This window comes from Struthio camelus, chromosome 11 (genome assembly GCF_040807025.1).
Source record: "Struthio camelus isolate bStrCam1 chromosome 11, bStrCam1.hap1, whole genome shotgun sequence".
Taxonomy (NCBI): domain Eukaryota; kingdom Metazoa; phylum Chordata; class Aves; order Struthioniformes; family Struthionidae; genus Struthio; species Struthio camelus.
In genome coordinates this window covers 7,851,364-7,869,331 of record NC_090952.1, presented here as the reverse complement: position 1 = coordinate 7,869,331, position 17,968 = coordinate 7,851,364, and the positions used below count along the sequence as shown (strand labels likewise).

Sequence of the window (17,968 nt, the reverse complement as noted above, 5' to 3'; positions counted from 1 at the left end):
TAGATGTGTATAAAATTTTTTGTGCATAAATATGGTATACCTGTATATGCAAATTTTCTCTAAAAATCAAGATTTTGGTGGTCTGTGTCATAATTTTCTTGTTAATGGCTGGTTTATTTAATTTGTAATAGAGTAATTCTGAGGATGAGGACAACGATGATTCAAAATCTCCTGGAAAAGGCAGGAAGAAAATAAGGAAGATTATTAAAGATGATAAACTAAGAACAGAAACACAAAATGCACTTAAAGAGGAAGAAGAAAGAAGAAAACGTATTGCAGAAAGAGAACGAGAGAGAGAGAAATTGAGAGAGGTATGTTCCATTTTCTTTGCAAAACGATGCTAGGAAGTTGAATTGATGATGATGTTTAAGACATCTCAGTTTAATTTGGTAAGTACCTTTGAAGCTGCTTAACTGTAGCCATGTAAGCCACAAGTTTGATTTGTAATTTGTTGCAGGTTAAGATCTGTAAGTTTTATTTAAGACTCCTGAGGACTTAAGATAAGTTGTTTCTTGTTTTAGTTGTCTACTGTTTTACCTTTCATGAGGGAAAAGGTCTCCTGAAGTAGGTTTCAGTTAATTAGATGACTTAGAATTTTGCTAACCCTTTGTGTTTGCAAAATGTTTAGTCAGCGTGTGAAGTATTACCGTCATGCACTGTTTCTGCTTCTAGGTGATAGAGATAGAAGATGCTTCACCTCTGAAATGTCCAATTACAACTAAGCTGGTTTTAGATGAAGATGAAGAAACCAAAGAACCGTTAGTGCAGGTTCACAGGAACATAGTTACCAAACTGAAACCACACCAAGTAGATGGTAAGAAAGAAAAAAATAGAGGTTTTTTAATCCTTTTTTTAACCCTGGCCCTGTGGGTTATACAAGCCGAATTGGAATTCTAAGTGAACCTCCTTGGCAGGCAAATGCCAAAACACAGGATTTAATGTATCATTTTTGGAAGGTCTGAACAAAAATAAACGACATCAGCAAAACATGAGTCTGTTTTACAGACAAAGAATCTTAAGTAGGTAAAGTTGAAAGGGGCCTCAGAATCGTCTAATTTTCTGCACAGAGGCAGAATCAAATATATGTTTACCATACTGGAGAAAAATTTACCTAATTTTTTTTTTTTTTTTATAGTTTTCAGTGAAGATTTCACAATCTTCCAATGCTTTCTTGACTTTTTGGTCCGGAATATTTTTCCTAATACCTGACATGACTGCACTGCAAGTCAAGCCAACTTGTTGTCGTTTTCTATTTCTAGTGAAGAAGAAGAAAAGGATGATAGCTAATCATAAGTTTCTCCATAGCTTATTCTTTTAAATTTTCCTCCAAGATCATAATCTACACCTTTCCCTTCTAGTAATAATCTTCTGGACTTGCTCCAGCTCTTAAAGGGAAGTGCCCTGAACCAGACACAGCAGTCAAATTGAAGCCTCATCGGTGCTGAGTATAGCAGAGTGGAATACAACTCTCTTATAAATATATTGCAAAGAATAAAAAATCACCCAGCAGCCCCTCGTGTTGTTAAGACATTTTATTATGTATTATATATTTCCTCTCCTTTTCCAGCAATGCTGCTGTCAGGGTTCTTACTTGATTTTGCCTCCTTAAGCATAGTACTCTACATCTACCTTTACAGAATTTCTTCTGATTGATTTCATAGCATTTCACTAATTTGTCAAGATTATTTGTCTTTGCATTAAGTCCTTGCCCCTTCCCTGCCGTCTCCTCTTTTCTCCCTGTCCCCATGTTTGCAGTCATCTACTACCTGCACAGTCGTATTTTCTAATCCAGTTCCCACATCTGCAATGAAAACTTTGCATATGACTAAGCTCAAGACAAAGATCATCTCACATACTACCCCTTTGACAGAAATGCACCAATAATTACCCTGAGCAGTGCTTTTGGAAGGTTTACCATGATCTTACAGTGATTTCACCTATCTCTTATCAGCTGAAATTTAATAAAATGACTGTTTAGTAAGAAAATTTTCAAAAATTTTCTTCAGGTGTTCAGTTCATGTGGGACTGCTGTTGTGAATCTGTAAAAAAAACAAAGACATCTCCTGGTTCTGGATGCATTCTTGCTCACTGTATGGGTCTGGGGAAAACATTGCAGGTAAGGAACAAAAGTCTCCTTGTTTTCTAGTCTGTAGCTTGCTCTCACAAGCTGATCCAGCAAAAGGCTATTTTAATGACTTTCAGAACATAGTAAAAACTTACTATTTCCTAGGCAGTGACTTGCTGGGGATTGTTGAAGAAAAGCTTTGTAAAAAGTTTTCTGAAAGAAGCTATGTTTGTGTAGTTGTGAGGTTTTGTTATGTACTTGTGCATCCTCTGCTTTAGAAATATCTAAAATTAAATCGACTAATAATTGATATTCACTGAAAAGTTCATATTTAATTGTAAGTAACGTGTAGCTCCCTTGCAACCCAGAATAACAGAATATAGCTAGTAGGAGATAAGCTTTAAGAACTCTGTTTCTAAGCTAGTTTAATAATCTTGAGCAAGTTGTGCTTTTTACTGTGTTCCTCATTCCTGTGTTATTCTTTAAATTGTTCTTTTTCCTCAGTGGTTTTTGGATTTATTTGCTGCACCGCTAGAGTAGAGGTTTTTCGCGCATTTTTTATGACAGGCTTTTAGTGTCTAAAGTCACAGGGGTTATGTTTTAAGATAAACAACATTTTTGTACAATTTAGTCCGTTCTGGGTTTGGGGGGGGAAGGGGGGGTCTGTTTTATTTGTCAGTGTTTGTCCATCTGTACATTCATATTTTGGGGTCGTCGTGCATTGCGAGCAGTTAAGACTAGAAATTTTTATTGCCTTGGCAGTAACCATAGGGCTTTCAACCACTTCAACCATTTTTTCTCTTTTTTGTTTCTTTCCTTTGGCTTTACAGTCCTTTGCTTCCCGAGATCTTCAGGTTCAAGCCTCCTTTGCCGCTTCAGTGCATGTAAACTCTTCCTTCTCTTTTACGCTGCTGAAGACCGTTTCTTAAAAGAACTTTAAAACAGAATATTGTAGCATTAATCAAAAAGATTTCTGCATACCTTTGTCTGATACAAGCCCCTGTTCTGCCACGTTAAAAATGGCACAGTGAACAACTTCCCCGGTCTGAAAGTCTTTACAACTTGAAGCTCAGTCCCCATCTTGAAATATTTCTTTGGAAGCTGATCACTCAAAGGGTTGTGTAAAACAACAGTCATAGCTCTTTCTCTTGGGCCTCAGGAGACACTTATGGCCTGTCAGGTCACCTTGAACTTCAAAAGAAATAAAAGATCAAAATCCAGAGGTTTCCTGGATTCCCTGCATGTCAGTATTCAGGCTAGTATCTTTTCAGGGTAGTTAGCAGCGGTGAGTTCCCTTTCTGTTTGCTTTTTTCCAAGTATCTATCTATCTGTCTTTCATCATAAATTTTGTTTTTGCATGTAGCCAGATTTAGCATCACTACAAATGCTGTGAACAAGGTAATGGGGTGGGTTGCCTGTCTTGCTGCTCTACTTCCTCATCTGTTTCCCAGGGATTCCTTTTAACAGAAGAACCTTTCCCTTTGGTTCTGAGAAAGAAGAAGGGAATTTTTTGAGGTCACTGAAGAAAGGAGGGTAACACTCTCATCTATTCTGAAAAGGACTGAATGTTTACATTGATAGGTGGAAAAGATAAGTGCCCTTAGCTGGTGTCATCCTGAGCCTTCAGAAAGGGAACTGCTTCGTGCCTCTTGACCTGCAGGAAGCTGACTGTCAGTGTATCTTTCCAGAAAAATCTGCTATTCATTATTAGACGCAGTCGCTGCTGATAAAAGCAGGGCTGCTTTGGTCTCCCTGTCGTAGGCCTTCATTGAAGTTCTGATGCTGTTTGCTCATGTCTGGAGGTGGGAGATATTCCTATATCTTTATCAGGCCAACCGGCTGGTGAAATGACTCTGAAAGGAATGAATTTTCAAGTTAACGTGAACCTTTTTGATTCTCCAGCTCAAGGTGAACGCTAGAAATCTAATCTGCAGCTTCTGCAGACACTGGAATCCGTTAGAGTTGATTTCAACTCAGTGCCCTGTCAGTCAGGGCCTTCTTCCTACAGGATCAATTCTTAGCTATGAAATCACTTTCTAGGAGCTCTGCCTAACGCTTCAAGTGAGGCTGTGGCTGGCAATTCTAGATCACGTAGCAGCCAGCAACACTTCATTCTAGATTTCTTCTTCAGATGCTCCAGATACGGATGCACTTTACTCGCTCCCTGGAGTGCAGTCTCTTTAGCGTGGTGATGATGGTTCTCAAAGAGGTTATTTTCTTCCTACAGTGAGGATGGGATCCTCAAAGCGTCTGTGAGGAAATGCCATTTCACCATCCTCTTCCATCTTGGTCAGTTGTGGTGAATGCTTCCCCATTGGATTGGGAAGCCCTATCACAATACCTGAAGGCTCAAGATCTGTTCATTCGTAGAGAGGTCAGTATATCGACGTACTGGAATTCCGAGCTGTATAAAAGATGTCTCAACCTTTTTGTGCCATAGCGAGGTTCATAGTCTGAAAGTGACAACAGCCAGCATTGGAGTGTTGTTAGTAACTTAGCAAGCAAAATGCTTTACGACCCTGTTGACAATCAGTTAGTCTTTGACACTTGTATGCTTGGTATGAGAATTGTCAGTAGGGTTTACTTTCTCTAGTGCTCACATCTGCCTTGCTGGTTGGCATTAGGCATATTCAGCACACCTGGAAGCTACTAGACAGCAGGCTTGGCTTGGCTTGGCTTGGCTTGATGTCTTCCGGTGTTATTTTTAGAGATTTGAAGTATACTCCCAGGCAAAATCTTCAGAGACACCCCAGTAGGAGTCGTTTATTCTTAGCTAGAATTAACTAAGCCTTGCTGGTCCAGATGCCTTCCTGGTTCTTATATTTTCCGTCTAATCCTACTGCTACCCAAGATTCTTCAAAAAGTAAAGTACCTTAGCAAACACATGATCCTGCTCTCCTCTGACCTAGTTGAGACAAATTTTGTTTAAAACTTGATGATCCTGCTTAAGAGGACTTTGAGAATCTTCCTTCTTGACCTGGGAATTGCAAGATACAGGAGCTGTCATGGAGCACTTTAGGTTGGAATAATATCTTCAGATTCTTGAGATACTTCTGTAAAAAACCAACTGAAGGGAATCAAGGGAATTGCATCATTTATTCATTCATTCATTTATTTATTTATTTATTTTTATTTTTGAGTAATGTGGAGCTCCAGAGGAGCAGGGGGACTGCAGTCATTCTGTATATATACTGTTTAGGAAAAACAAGCTTCAATCTTGAATGCTTGCGTTGCACAAGGTATGGACAGTATGTTTCTAATAAATCCAGCTGCTGGTATGTAACTTTGTTTTGTTTATGGAAGTTGAGATGACGGCCACAAGATTTTGTCAGTCCACAATCCTACAGAAATGGATTTTCATGCATGCTTCGAAATTCACCTTTGAAAAGTTTGTTTTATATAGCTAATTCTGACTTGGGCATCACGATTCTTCAGGAGGTAGATTATACCTTTTGCTAGAAATTTGCAAGGTATTGCAGAACAGTAGAAATGAAATGCAATCTGTGTTACTTTATATACTGCATACTTCAGTAAATAATTTGATGAAATATTTCACAGCAGAAGATATTTTTCTGTGAGATCCACATGTGTTCATAAGATTTGACTGTCTTTTTTGGCTGTAGCTTCTTGATAATCAAAAAAAGCCACAGTTTAAAATATGTATTAATTGCTTTGATGACCGCTGTTTGTCGCTTAGGTAAGTGGATTGTTTGCTTCCTTATGTGGCCCTTTGCCAGTGTTTCTCTTGTACTCTATAATGGCGTTTGTAGCTTAGCTCTTACAAGAGCTGACTCAAGTAAGTTTTTAGAAGACTTTGTAAATCACGGAGAAGAATGTCAGTAAAGGATCAGGGAGATAAAGCAGTTAGGGACTTGCTGGCTCCTGAGGACGTAGGACTTGTGTCATCAGTCTTCTGTGTAGTTTTTTCCTGCATCTGAACATAAGATACTTTCTTCTTAATAGTAAAACCACTAGTATTTCTTTCAGTATTGCAGCATCTAAAAACATTTTGGCGTCTAGTGTTCATAACATAGTCATGCAGTTTGACATGACTCTGATACTCTGATGGTATATTAAATTGGAGTTGTCAAATAGCAGGTTTTGATCTAGAAAGAGCTTACAGGATGTTGCATCGTTGTGTGGGTTAGAGAGCGGTCTGCACCATTAAAAGTGTGGTATGAGAGAGCTGGAGCTGCCAGGGTCGTTGACTCTGTGCTCATGGCATGTTACATGCTACCTGTAGCCCTTTCTTCGTTCGCTACTCTTTGAAAACAGGCACCCCAGCAGAAGGTCTCTGACCGGCATCAAAAGAGTTAGTTCCATCCTTAAGGAGGTGACGTCGTCCGCAGCGTACACCCAGACTGGCTACAAGTGAATATTTGGAAAGGGCTTCAATGTCCTGGTTCAGAGGTCTTTTGAGAAAGTACTACCTGGGTTTGAATCCTGAAAAACCTGATAAATCCAGGCCCAAATTTGCCAAGGAGTTGAAAAAAATGTGGAAAACGAGTGATTTAAAAGGAAGAAGTTAACTTTGAGGAAACTTAATACATTTATGAGGTTTAAAGATGTGGATTTACTTAAGGGTTATGGGGAGGATTGGGAGAATGCTCAAAAATGACCTAGTAGATATGTTTTAAATTATGAAAATAGTTGGTGAAATTTAGAGGGAGGATTTATTATTTGTGGAATTGTTCAGCTCCCTGGAGCAATTCAAAATTAGGTGTGTCTCAATATGTGAAGGAGGTGAGCAGCCATATAACAGACAGAAATAAGCTCATCTTTAAATCAATTACACGTGTATAGAATTTTAAGCAGAAAGTGAGTTGTTTAATGAACAGAGTACGAATGTTTGAACAAGACTGTTGGTTAAGTTCCTTATGTGAACGTATAGATGCTTGTATGTTTCTTTCCCGGATTTTAATACTCAGTGTTTTATTTTGGGTTGCTTTGTTTGGTTCTTTTTCTTCTTGCAGGTAGTAAGTTTTCTTCACACGGTCTTGCTCTGCGACAAGCTGGATTTCCGGACAGCTCTGGTAGTGTGTCCACTGAACACTGCCCTGAACTGGTTGAACGAGTTTGAAAAATGGCAAGAAGGTTTAGAAGATGATGAGAAGCTCGAGGTATAAGGCTTAAAGAGAGTTCTTGAAAGTGAAATAACTTTTACATAATTGGTGTATGTGTTTGGGACAAAGTCCACTACTCCAAATCCAGGTTAAGGAATGCACTTTATTTGAAAAATATCCTTACGTTAATATGCTTTGGGAATTTAAATGTTATACCACTGCTTTGGTATTTTGAAGAGCAGTTTCGAGCATGTTCTTCCCCCTTTGAAAGGTCTGTGAACTAGCAACTGTGAAACGCCCTCAAGAGAGAAGCTATATGCTCCAGCGTTGGCAAGATGAAGGAGGTGTGATGATAATAGGCTACGAGATGTATCGCAATCTTGCACAAGGCAGAAACGTGAAGAGTAGAAAACTTAAAGAAATATTTAATAAAGCTTTAGTTGATCCAGGTAAGTGAAAATTAATGCAAGTATGCATTGTATATTCAAACCAGAAAGTATGATACATATGAGCTAAGTAATCTGGCAAATGGACATCTGTTTGGAAAATCATTTTAAAATGTAACATTAGGGAGATTTTTTGTTTGTTTGTTTCCTTTGAATGGTCATTCAGAAACTCCCCCTTGCGTTTTTGTAAATGGACTGTCAGTGATTTTGTGTATGAGGTCAAATACAAAAACGACAACAGGTATTTTGACAGGAGTTACTACTAGCAACTTTTTCTTTGTCGGCAGATATCTTTTTTGCCAGTGCTGTTTTCCTTGTCTGGTAACTTGAAGTGTCTCTGTTGGGAGCCTAAGGTTATTTTAATCTGCCAATTTGTTACAGCCACAAGCTGCTTTAGCCTCACTGGAATTCTGCCTTCATGGGAGCAACTACACATTAAAAATAGTTGCGAAAATGCCTTAGAAGTGTGAATAAATAAGTGTTAATTAAGTGCTAATGAACAAATTGCAGATAAAGCGCACTTAATTTAGTTTTTTCTCAGTAAGAAAAATAGAATCTGGTTTTAAGATCAACTGAACTGTGTTGGAGCAAAATTTTGGAAAATGTGTATGTAAGCACTTGAAAACATTTTAAATGGATATAACTAATCTAGTAAGCGATTGCCGAACAGAAGTAAAAATCCTAGGAAGAGCAAATTTCATCGAAATGGCAAGTGGAGGTAATTTTTCCTCCAAATTCTCAACTGATATCTGAAAACTACTTAAGGTTATTCAGCATACATACTATTTTAAATCCTGTTTTTGAAGGGTACTTTTGCCATAACTTTGATATTTCTGTTAAAGTTGGTCAGAATTGGGAATACCAGTATGGTAGGGGAAAGATTCTTGAGGTAGATTTTCCTGTTGTTTATTTTATCTGACTGGACTTTAGGTTTGTTCACTGTTAAGAATACATTTGATTTGTCTTAATTTTTTAACATTAATTCTGATTTCTGATGGAAATCTAGCATTCGTCTGGTTTGTAATTCTGCTTGGTGAGCTTGATCTTGTGAAGTTTCAAATGATAGCAGTGCTGATTTGTGTGATAAGAGACTAGAGGATTCCTCTAATGGGAAAAATGGTTTTGTGATTATTGCTGTGCAGCTCGAAAAAATGAGTTTTCAGAATGGTGAGGTAATATCTAAGTTGATACTATAGAAAAGTAGTCTAAATGGCAAGCACACAAGCGATCGTGTGCTGCACTTTGAAAAGCAAACGCCTATGTTTGTAACCTGGCCACGGAGAGTTGGTTTCAGACAGCTTTCTGTACGTACTCCAGCAATGCAGTTATGCCATTTTAGTCTCAGTAACCCTTAAACAAAGCAATTACTCATTTTTGCATTTGTAAAGCATGTTTAGCTGATGATGGCTGTTCTTGCTTCTTAATTTGGAAGTTTGCCAGCTCACTATGGGTACGGGTTTTTTTTACTTTTATTACCCGATTAATATCTGTGTGCCTGAACTGTCTTACACTCCTTCTAAAATGTTTTTTAAATTTCTTATGTCTCTCCATCTTTTCCTAAACTTCTTAATTTGCACAGGAGCCTATTTAATAGAAATATTTGTGTATTGAAAATGTTATCTCCATTTTAATGTCATACATCACAAGTCCATTTGTTAATATGAGTTTACTGATCACGCGGTATTTAACTTTGACAAGGATTCTTGAAATGTAATGTTTGAGATTTTAGCATTATCTTAAAACAGTGAGATTCAAGGCGAAGTTTAGAGTTAGTGTGAATCCCATTATGAAGGAAAATCTTTCCCTTGTGTAATCTGATATAATTGTTTTAAAAATGCCTATTACATTTTTGTTTATCCCTGCATATTTGTATTGTTGTTCCATTGTATCGGTGTGTTTGTATTATGCTTTGAGTCAGCACGCTAATTTTAACGCAAAAAGTGTGGTTTCACGACACTTGAAACCAGTTTAAATCAAAGCTGCTAATAGTTCTGCCTTTTTGCCATTTCCTTATGCTCCTGCCTGTGTCCTTGCACTGGAAGTGGCATTTGTCTGATTGTTCCTTTTATGGACATATCATTGCTCCACTGTAATCTTCCATCTTCAGGCAGGATTACAGGGTCGGCGCTCTGGCTTCCAAAAGTCTCTCAAAGCTGCTAATAATTTTGAATTTGGCTTACAAAAGAAACGAAGAAAAAGGGAGATGTGAAGTTAAGAAGCCCAAATCCAGATGAAATTGCCATTTAAAATACTGGTCAAAATTGAGCATATCAGCAGTGAATGTACTGCTTTAACTGGTCTCCCTTTGAATTGAGAAACCTCAGATGTGAAGAACAGTCAGGACTAGCGAAAGATAAGAAGTAAGCAGGATAAAGAAGCATTTTGAGAAAGTCGACAACCTAATAGGCTGCAGCCACCTAGGTCGGGGATCTGTGGCCAGACTGGTAGGAACTAAGTGATGATTTTCCCCTATAAGCAGATGGAAAGACAAGCAGGGTGAAATGCTGGAAAACGTTTGGTCTCTGGAGATCATGAAACCTCTGACTGTGAATAGTGCTGTTGTCTTAAAAATCAGACGTCTGCATTTCAGCAAGACATAAGATCTTTTTGTTTTGGGCTTTATGCTTCAAATTGTTAGGAGCACTTGTCAGGTTTCCCGTGGTTCTGGTGTCTGTCTGGTGGACGAGACAGTATCTCGTGTGACCTTCCCAGTCCTTGTGAATCTGTTCTGCTTTTTACGTCCCGCTTACAAGGGTTTTGTTCTGCTCTACTTCCAGATCTATTCAGACGTTCTGGGACAGCTCGATAGTGCAGTTCTTGTGAATAGGTTAATAACTTGAGTAGATTTAATCCAGCTCAGAAACTGCAGCACCCTGAGCCTTGTAGGCTTTGGATAATTTCACGTGAACGTGGAAACCGTGTTTTGATCTTTTTGTTAGATTCGCTGGTTAGTCGAATGGAGTCAGACTGTTAGGAAAACTAATATTGAAATAACTTAGTAATTATTTTTACGGTGCAGCAAGTCTTTCTCTATTTAAACTAATTACAAAAAGACAGAAGTGTTCTTCTGTTGCTATCCAGTGTTTTTTGGACGTGTTTTGGCTAAATTGGCGGGAAGTATCTTGCAGCAACCGCTACTCGTTTCTTGCTCTATCCCCTTGAATCACGGCAATCGTTGGCAATATAGCTAGCTGCCAGTGAAAAAGAAGTTATGAAGCTATGCGCTGGCTTACTGCTGTGACTGTAAAAGAGAAAACCTTTGCCTCTGGGAGCAATTTTAATTTAAAAAGTGGCAAATTTGGTATTTGAGCGATAATTTAACAACATATGGCTGGTTAAGCTGAACACTGCTAGGATAGACGCGTGCTGCAGCAGAAGCTTACGCTGCACAGTATACTACCGAAGAGGGGACCAGAAAGGGAAGGTTTAGCCAAAGTTTATGGGGGGGAAATAGTGTGAGAAGTGATTTCATTAATTAACTAGCTCTGCTATGTGAAATAACAACAAGATTATATGCTCATGCAAAGCAACAAATGACTTCCCATAATGCTTTGTGCAACTGATAAAACGCTGTTTGGTTTATTGATAGCTGTTGTGCTATGCTTGCAGCATTTCAGGAATTTTTTTGTTGTTGTTGCGTTAACACTAGTAAAAATTCCATTACTGTTTAGCTTGGAAAGAGCTCTTTAATTGACATTTGTATAAAACTGAACTGAGGTTCTTATAGGCTTCAGAGTAGCAGGAGAACTGTATGCATGTATCTCACTGAACATGTTGTGTATATATATCAATATATTAATGTGCGCCAGTTCAGCAAGAAGGATAAGATGGGGACTGATCTTTAAAGAAGGATTGAAGGAATAAAGCATGTTAGCTTAGAAAAAGCTAGACGACTAAACTGACACATTCTGCACCATTTGAGACGGGATTACAGAGAGGAACAGTTATCAGTTGATTTTTACATCAGTCGAAGAAAGGAAAAGGCAGAATGTGTCTTGATTTGCAGCTACGCAACGTATTTTAGCAAAAGAGAGGTCGTGGCGTTTCCTCCTTCTGTCAGGGAGGGTACACCACTCTCTCTGAACGGCTAAACGATCCCTGGAGGTCCCTCCAAGTACAAGTTTTACCTTCGTTCATACGATTTTTGAGAAATAACCTGCCCGTAATTTTGTTCTTTTTTTTTAGACAATAAAAAAAAATCCGAATTTATGAATTTTTGCCCCTGAATTGTAGCCAAGATATTGGTTCAAGATATGAATGCTACATGTTTCCCAAACAAATAAAAAATAATTACCCTAAGTTTTTTCATGCTTTTACTGTTCATTTACTTAGTCTAAACGACAGTTTTTTGTTTTTTTTTAATTAACCACTTTGTTCATGTTAACGAAACACAGTCTATCCAGAAACAGTGATTTCTGGCGCATTGGCACAACTTTGCTCGCTAATCGTCATTAAGGTTTCGTTATCCTTCTTTTCTAATAGGCTTTGATTCTGCTATTAACAGGAGGTACTAGAGCAAATCCATTGCTGCGAATGGGTGTGTCAAAGTGCAAACGGTCAAATCCGCTGGGGAGCTTTTGCCAAGCCTTGCAAATGTTTCGAGTTCCAGGAACCAATCTCCAGGCCGTCTCAGTACTACTGTACGCTGCGTGAACAGGTGGCTCGTGTAGGGTCCTTGCCCTTCGGGAAACGCTAGCCCCAAGGCCGTTCAGAATCGGGACCGCAGAAAGAACCTGTCACTAGTGAGAGATGCTTGCCTGACCTTTCAGGGAGAGGAAGGCGTTGTAGTGGCGTGCGTGCTCCCCAAACGGGGCAGGTTCGAAAGTCTTGAAATGGTATGGGGGGAAGTTTCTATGATAGGGAGGAGAATTCAGAAATAAGTGAACTCAGACAAGTCTACATATGTTTGAAACTCGAATAGATAGTGGATTTTCATAGTTGCTTTCTGGACTTGGATTAGAAGGTTTTTTTTTTCCCCTGCTTAGAAAAAAGGGTCAGCTTGATTGGCTTTTCTGTTGTTAGCACGTAAGATTTAAACCACTTTTTGAGGCTTAAAATGACAAGATTAAGATGTCTGGCATGAGCATTAAATCATGCAAGTGATCAAAGTGGTTGGTTTTCTCTGTTGTTGCTCGCTTTCCTAGGGTTAATGCTCTTCTCTAGCAGTTGGTTTGAAGTTACCCTTACAGTCTGAGAGAACCTATCTCAGCAAATTATTAGATTAAATTGATCGTGCTGATAAATTCTCCTTTGGTACCTAAAATATCAGCCTTTTTAGCGCTGAGTAGCTAACCACAGCTGATGGTTTTGGGTGGTATGTTTCAAAGACCCAAAAGCTGGCTTCTGCCATCTTTGTGGCTGATGATGTTGGGGTTGGTCCATTTTAGATTTGGTAAAACATGTGTTCTGAGTGACTAGTAGGATCCTAGAGTGTCTTTTATTCCTCCTTCCAAGGAAAGAGCTTCCAGAAGTTGCTCCAAAGCTTAAAACCATGAGGATGCGTAAATCCGTTCTGCTGAGTTTCATGTGCTTTATCTGAAACCCTACATTGTAACGCTTCATAATTCTGCTGTAGTTGCTTTGCATAGTGTGCGAGTGTCTCGTGACGTGCGTTTGACGCTCCTTGTGCTACTAGTCTAGAATTTCAGTCTAGCGTCCTTGACCTTATCTCTTAGAAGACAGTTGCGGACGTTTCAGCTGTGATGTTCAGCTACACGGTGGCAATTCATTTCTCTGTAATTCAAATCAGATTTGTGTGCACGTATCTTAGATAAGACTTTAAATTGCATTGTTTCCCCATATCAGTACTGATCTGCTGTCTTACTTAAAAAAAAAAACCCCAATTATTACCTGGTTTTCAGTTTTGTTATAATTTATTGGTGACCAGTAGATGGCAGCATGAGCTGAACTTAAAAAAACAGTTTTATGAAATTTTGGCAGGGTGAAAGACAATATGAACATGCACGCACTTTATGAATGGATAGATAGTTTTTATAGGACTGTATTGCACAACCGTATTTAATTCTGCCCCCAAAGATTTTATAAGCAACGGTGTTGTTTCCCAGACCACCTATTGTGAATACCTATACAAAGCCTAAATAAGAACTTTAATATAGCCAAAACAAGACTATTTCAAAAACATAATAAACTTTAGTAAGACAAAATTGGACTTCTTCAATCTGCCAGCTTCTTTGTGGTTATAAAAGGTAGAAGAGATCTAACGTTGTTCTTTTTTTCTAGGCCCCGACTTTGTTGTTTGTGACGAAGGGCACATACTAAAAAATGAAGCGTCTGCTGTTTCTAAGGCAATGAATTCAATTCGATCTAGGAGAAGAATAATTCTTACAGGAACACCACTACAAAATAATCTTATAGAATGTGAGTAGTTTTCTCTCTGGTTTAAGAAGTGCTAATTTCCTTGAATATACCTTTGGCCTTCAGCAATATATAATTACAGATGGATTTATTTTGATTAGAGAAGAACACCATGATAAGGCTGTTTGTGATTCTTTATCTAACAAAATATCATTTTGTTGTTCTTTTTTTTGCATTTTGTATATTAAGTCATTGCCTTAAGGTGTGTTTCCGTGACAGTTTAAGCCAAGCTAGCGTGAAGCTGTTGGGATTATGATCTTTCCTCATGCCTTTCCTTGCATACATCTGATCTCTCAGGGAGCCAGTCAAGAAGAGTTGGAAAATTAACGCTGCTGAAATGAATAGCTTTATGACAGTTTAGTTCCTTGTTGTAGCTCGCCAAAGAATCAGATGAGTGTCAGCATGTCGAAAGGCGAGGGGAGGGAATATTCAGAGGGGAAAAGGGTGGACCAGGTCTTGCAGCAGCAACTTAGATTGGTTTAAACTATTGTTGAGCAGTGTTCTTAGTAACTTTACTACAACAGTGACTTACGTTACTGTTTTGAGAACTTCATTCTAAATTAGCATACAATATTTGCTTCTAGTCATTAATAGGCTGTAATATTTGCTACTGTTGATTAATATGCTTTTGAATCTATTGCAAAATCGTTATGAATATGATTGTCTCATATTAATGTGTTGGTGTGCATCAGCTCTGAAACTTTGGGTAGCATCTGAGATGAAATTGCTTTAAATCTGACATTAAATTTGCAAAATGACTTCTATTTGTAAAGTATGTATCAGTTTATGATACCCTTTCCTGAAAATGCTGTTAAAAAAATTTTTTTTTTTTTTACTCAGCAGATGGTAGTTCTTAGATTAGATAAGACATATTCATTTTCTGTTAGAATTAACCCTTCTATGGGTGCTGTACTTGTCGTTTTGAACAACTGGAGCCTGATCTTTCTGTCCTAGATCATTGCATGGTTAACTTTATTAAGGAGAATTTGCTTGGCTCAATTAAAGAATTCCGAAATCGATTTATAAATCCAATTCAGAATGGTCAGTGTGCGGACTCCACTCTGGTAGATGTCAGAGTAATGAAGAAGCGTGCACATATTCTTTATGAGATGTTAGCTGGATGTGTTCAGGTAAGAACTGTTTTCCTGCGATTACCTTGAATTAGCTGGTAGGGGGAGGAGTTATTTAATTGTGTTCTAATAAAAGCATTGAAAGGCCTGTCATCCTGTAAATTTGCTGTTAAAGTGGTCTGTTGTATCCAACTATCACTTTTGACTTAAATATTTTCATTGATTACTAGATTTATAGATTAATAATTATTAGCTAGAAAATAGTACCAAAAAATACGTAATTTTTATCAAATGTCAGTGTATCCTTAGGAGGTATAAACCCAGGTACAGGGAGCCTAATAGCAGATGTGATGCTCTAGGCCCAAAGCGCACAGAAATCGCATACCCTAAAACAGAAAACAGTTAACTTGAGTTGGGATAGTTAATCTGTGATGCAAACATTGGTATTAGCTGCTTGACCTACCCTGCTTTCACAAAAAAAGGTTTTAGTATTAAAACAAACACCCCCTCCCCCCCCCAAAAAAAAGGCAGTTATCAGAGCAGCTATTGAAGTTGCAATCAACTTTGCAAGGACTTAGAACTGGGACATGGGGTTCATTAACCCCATATACTCTTGACTAGGTGGTACTCATATACTATCTACTCATGTACTCTTGTCTAGACAACCACGTATACATAGGTTAAGCAGGGCCTATGCAGATAGTGCCTGTATGTAATGGGTTTTTTCCCCCCATTTTGTGGTTAGGTAACATCTGAGTTACTGTAATTTATGCAATGTAATTTGTCATGTAAGATGCCAGAAGTTTTTAAGCTCAGCATAGTAATCTTTGTGTTTATATGACTAAAATTCTGTTTGTAAAATTACAGAGGAAAGATTACACAGCATTAACAAAGTTCCTCCCACCAAAATATGAGTACGTTCTAGAAGTGAGAATGACACCTATTCAGTGCAAGCTGTACCAGTACTACTTGGATCATTTGACAGGTATGTAACTACAACTCTCTCGGGTAACAAGATTAATGGTCTTTTTAACATGGGCTTTTTTCATTGGTTGCTTGTTTGTTTATATGTGTGTGTGTGTGTGTATAATATATATGTAATCAGCCTTACAGATGTGTTTCTGCTGCTTGCTGTAAAATCTGCCTTAACCCTGAAAATGGAATTACAACAAAACATTTGGTTGCAAATATTTTTTGAGGAAGCCTAGTATTTACATCTGTTAATAGTAGCCTGCCTTCAGGTTGTGGTTCATCTCTCCTTTTTCTTCCTCTTCTAAACATAAAACGTAACTCATTTAATGTCTTACTCTTCAAAGAAACAAATTACTGACAGTAAGATCGGAAGGTGAGAACCCAAACTAAAGATGTGGTCTAAGTGCACTAAGTGCCTTGCAATTTCCTTTTGTCATCATGCTCGCTGAAGCTGTTATTTGTCAGATATTGGCTCTTCTGTGGAACTGTCTCTCCTCTTGTTCTCAAAACCCACAGGTCTGTTTTTTGCAGTGACCAGGCTTTTCATCAGCTTTCAATTTCAGTCTTGACTGGTCTGTCTTTCTTTGGGGACTGACTTCTTCCAAATTAAGAATAAACTTGTTGAAATGAAAAGATATATAAGGGAAAAAAAATAGAGGTACTGTAAGCTTCTGTGCTGTTCGCTTTATATTTGAGAAAAAACCACTGAGGCTGGTAATTTAGTATATCGAAGTATCTAAACATCAACAGCACTTCTGAGGAGCGGCGTGTGGGAATGGTATCTCGAGGAGCTCTAACGGAGGTTTTGCGTATGGCCAGGCCTTAAGCAACAGGATTCTGCAGCAGCAGCAGCTTTTGGGTTCTGGAGCAATCCTGTTTGTTTGAATACTGTTTATAATAATTGCCTTCATGATCAGGGGTTGAATTCCATAGTCAAGAATATAGGTAAGGCATTGATGATAGGCGGGCTTTTGTCTAAAGCTTTGAAGCACGTATTTGCTTTTTGCAGTGGCTACAAAATGTGTTACAGAGACTGATATGCCAGTTTACTAATATTTTTTTTTTTTTGCGCTTGATAAGCCACATATCTTAAAATGCCTGTCTGCCACTGCTGCAGGCTTTGTTTCGTTTTTGGGGGTTTTTTTTAAACTATTTTTCTCTTCTGGTTACTCTGCTGAGTTGAATTACAAGGAAGATTAGTTGTATATCAAATCAAGCTGTCATTTATAGCAATATGAAATTCACTGTGTTGTCTTAATGACTTAGACTCTGGGTAATGTAGTTTGAGATCTCCTGGGCACCCTGCAAGCTGGACTTCCTTTCTGGAGTTCTGTCCGCTCTGGTCTGCGTTTGGTGTAAGTTACAGAAGTAGAGAGCTTTGAAGGACCAGTGAACATAATGTCACTTCCACCGATATCTCCAGTAATAATTGGATGCTAAGTGCAGACCTTGCCCTTTTATTTTAAGGGAGTAAAACCATGGTATTTTATTTATAAAAAAAAAAAAAAAGGGGGGGGGGAGGTTACATTAATATGCTTCAAAACAGTATATAAACAAACCTAAACCGCTGTGTAGTTCTCGTTCCTGGTTAGTACTGCTGCAGTCTGTCCCGTGTTGGCTCCTCCTTATACGCGTGCTCTCGGAGAAGCAGCTGATTTGCGTTCTGCTCGTTTCTGCGTCATTCCAAGTGTCTTCCGAAAGCTGGTAGCTTAAAAATAAAAAGCATTAGCTATTCACTGTACAGGCATGCGTCTGAATGAGTCAGGTTAAAGTCTTGTTGCTCCTCCTAGCAAATTATTTTTTTCTCACGACGGCCACAATAGTTGTACAGATTGTTTGGCCCATTTCTGGTGCAGAGCGTCAGAATGTTCTTGTCCTCTCCGGCTGCGCAACGCCGGCTCTGCTGGTCTACCATGTTTTTAGATGGCAAAGTAGATCTTTTAGAGATCATTGATTAGCCCAAGAGCTAGCACTGCG

The 17,968-nt window shown here is 38.4% G+C and overlaps 1 protein-coding gene across 5 annotated transcripts in view; it reads left to right on the top strand.

The window, feature by feature from the left end:
• ATRX (ATRX chromatin remodeler) overlaps window positions 1-17,968 on the top strand; it is an 88,375-nt gene that overhangs the window by 42,206 nt on the left and 28,201 nt on the right. For all 5 annotated transcript variants that reach the window (XM_068956588.1, XM_068956587.1, XM_068956589.1 and 2 more), the window contains 8 exons: window positions 132-311; window positions 673-814; window positions 2,007-2,116; window positions 7,039-7,185; window positions 7,400-7,577; window positions 13,815-13,952; window positions 14,904-15,079; window positions 15,887-16,004. In XM_068956588.1, the coding sequence (XP_068812689.1) occupies window positions 132-311; window positions 673-814; window positions 2,007-2,116; window positions 7,039-7,185; window positions 7,400-7,577; window positions 13,815-13,952; window positions 14,904-15,079; window positions 15,887-16,004 (1,189 nt within the window). The remainder of the gene's footprint in view (window positions 1-131; window positions 312-672; window positions 815-2,006; window positions 2,117-7,038; window positions 7,186-7,399; window positions 7,578-13,814; window positions 13,953-14,903; window positions 15,080-15,886; window positions 16,005-17,968) is intronic.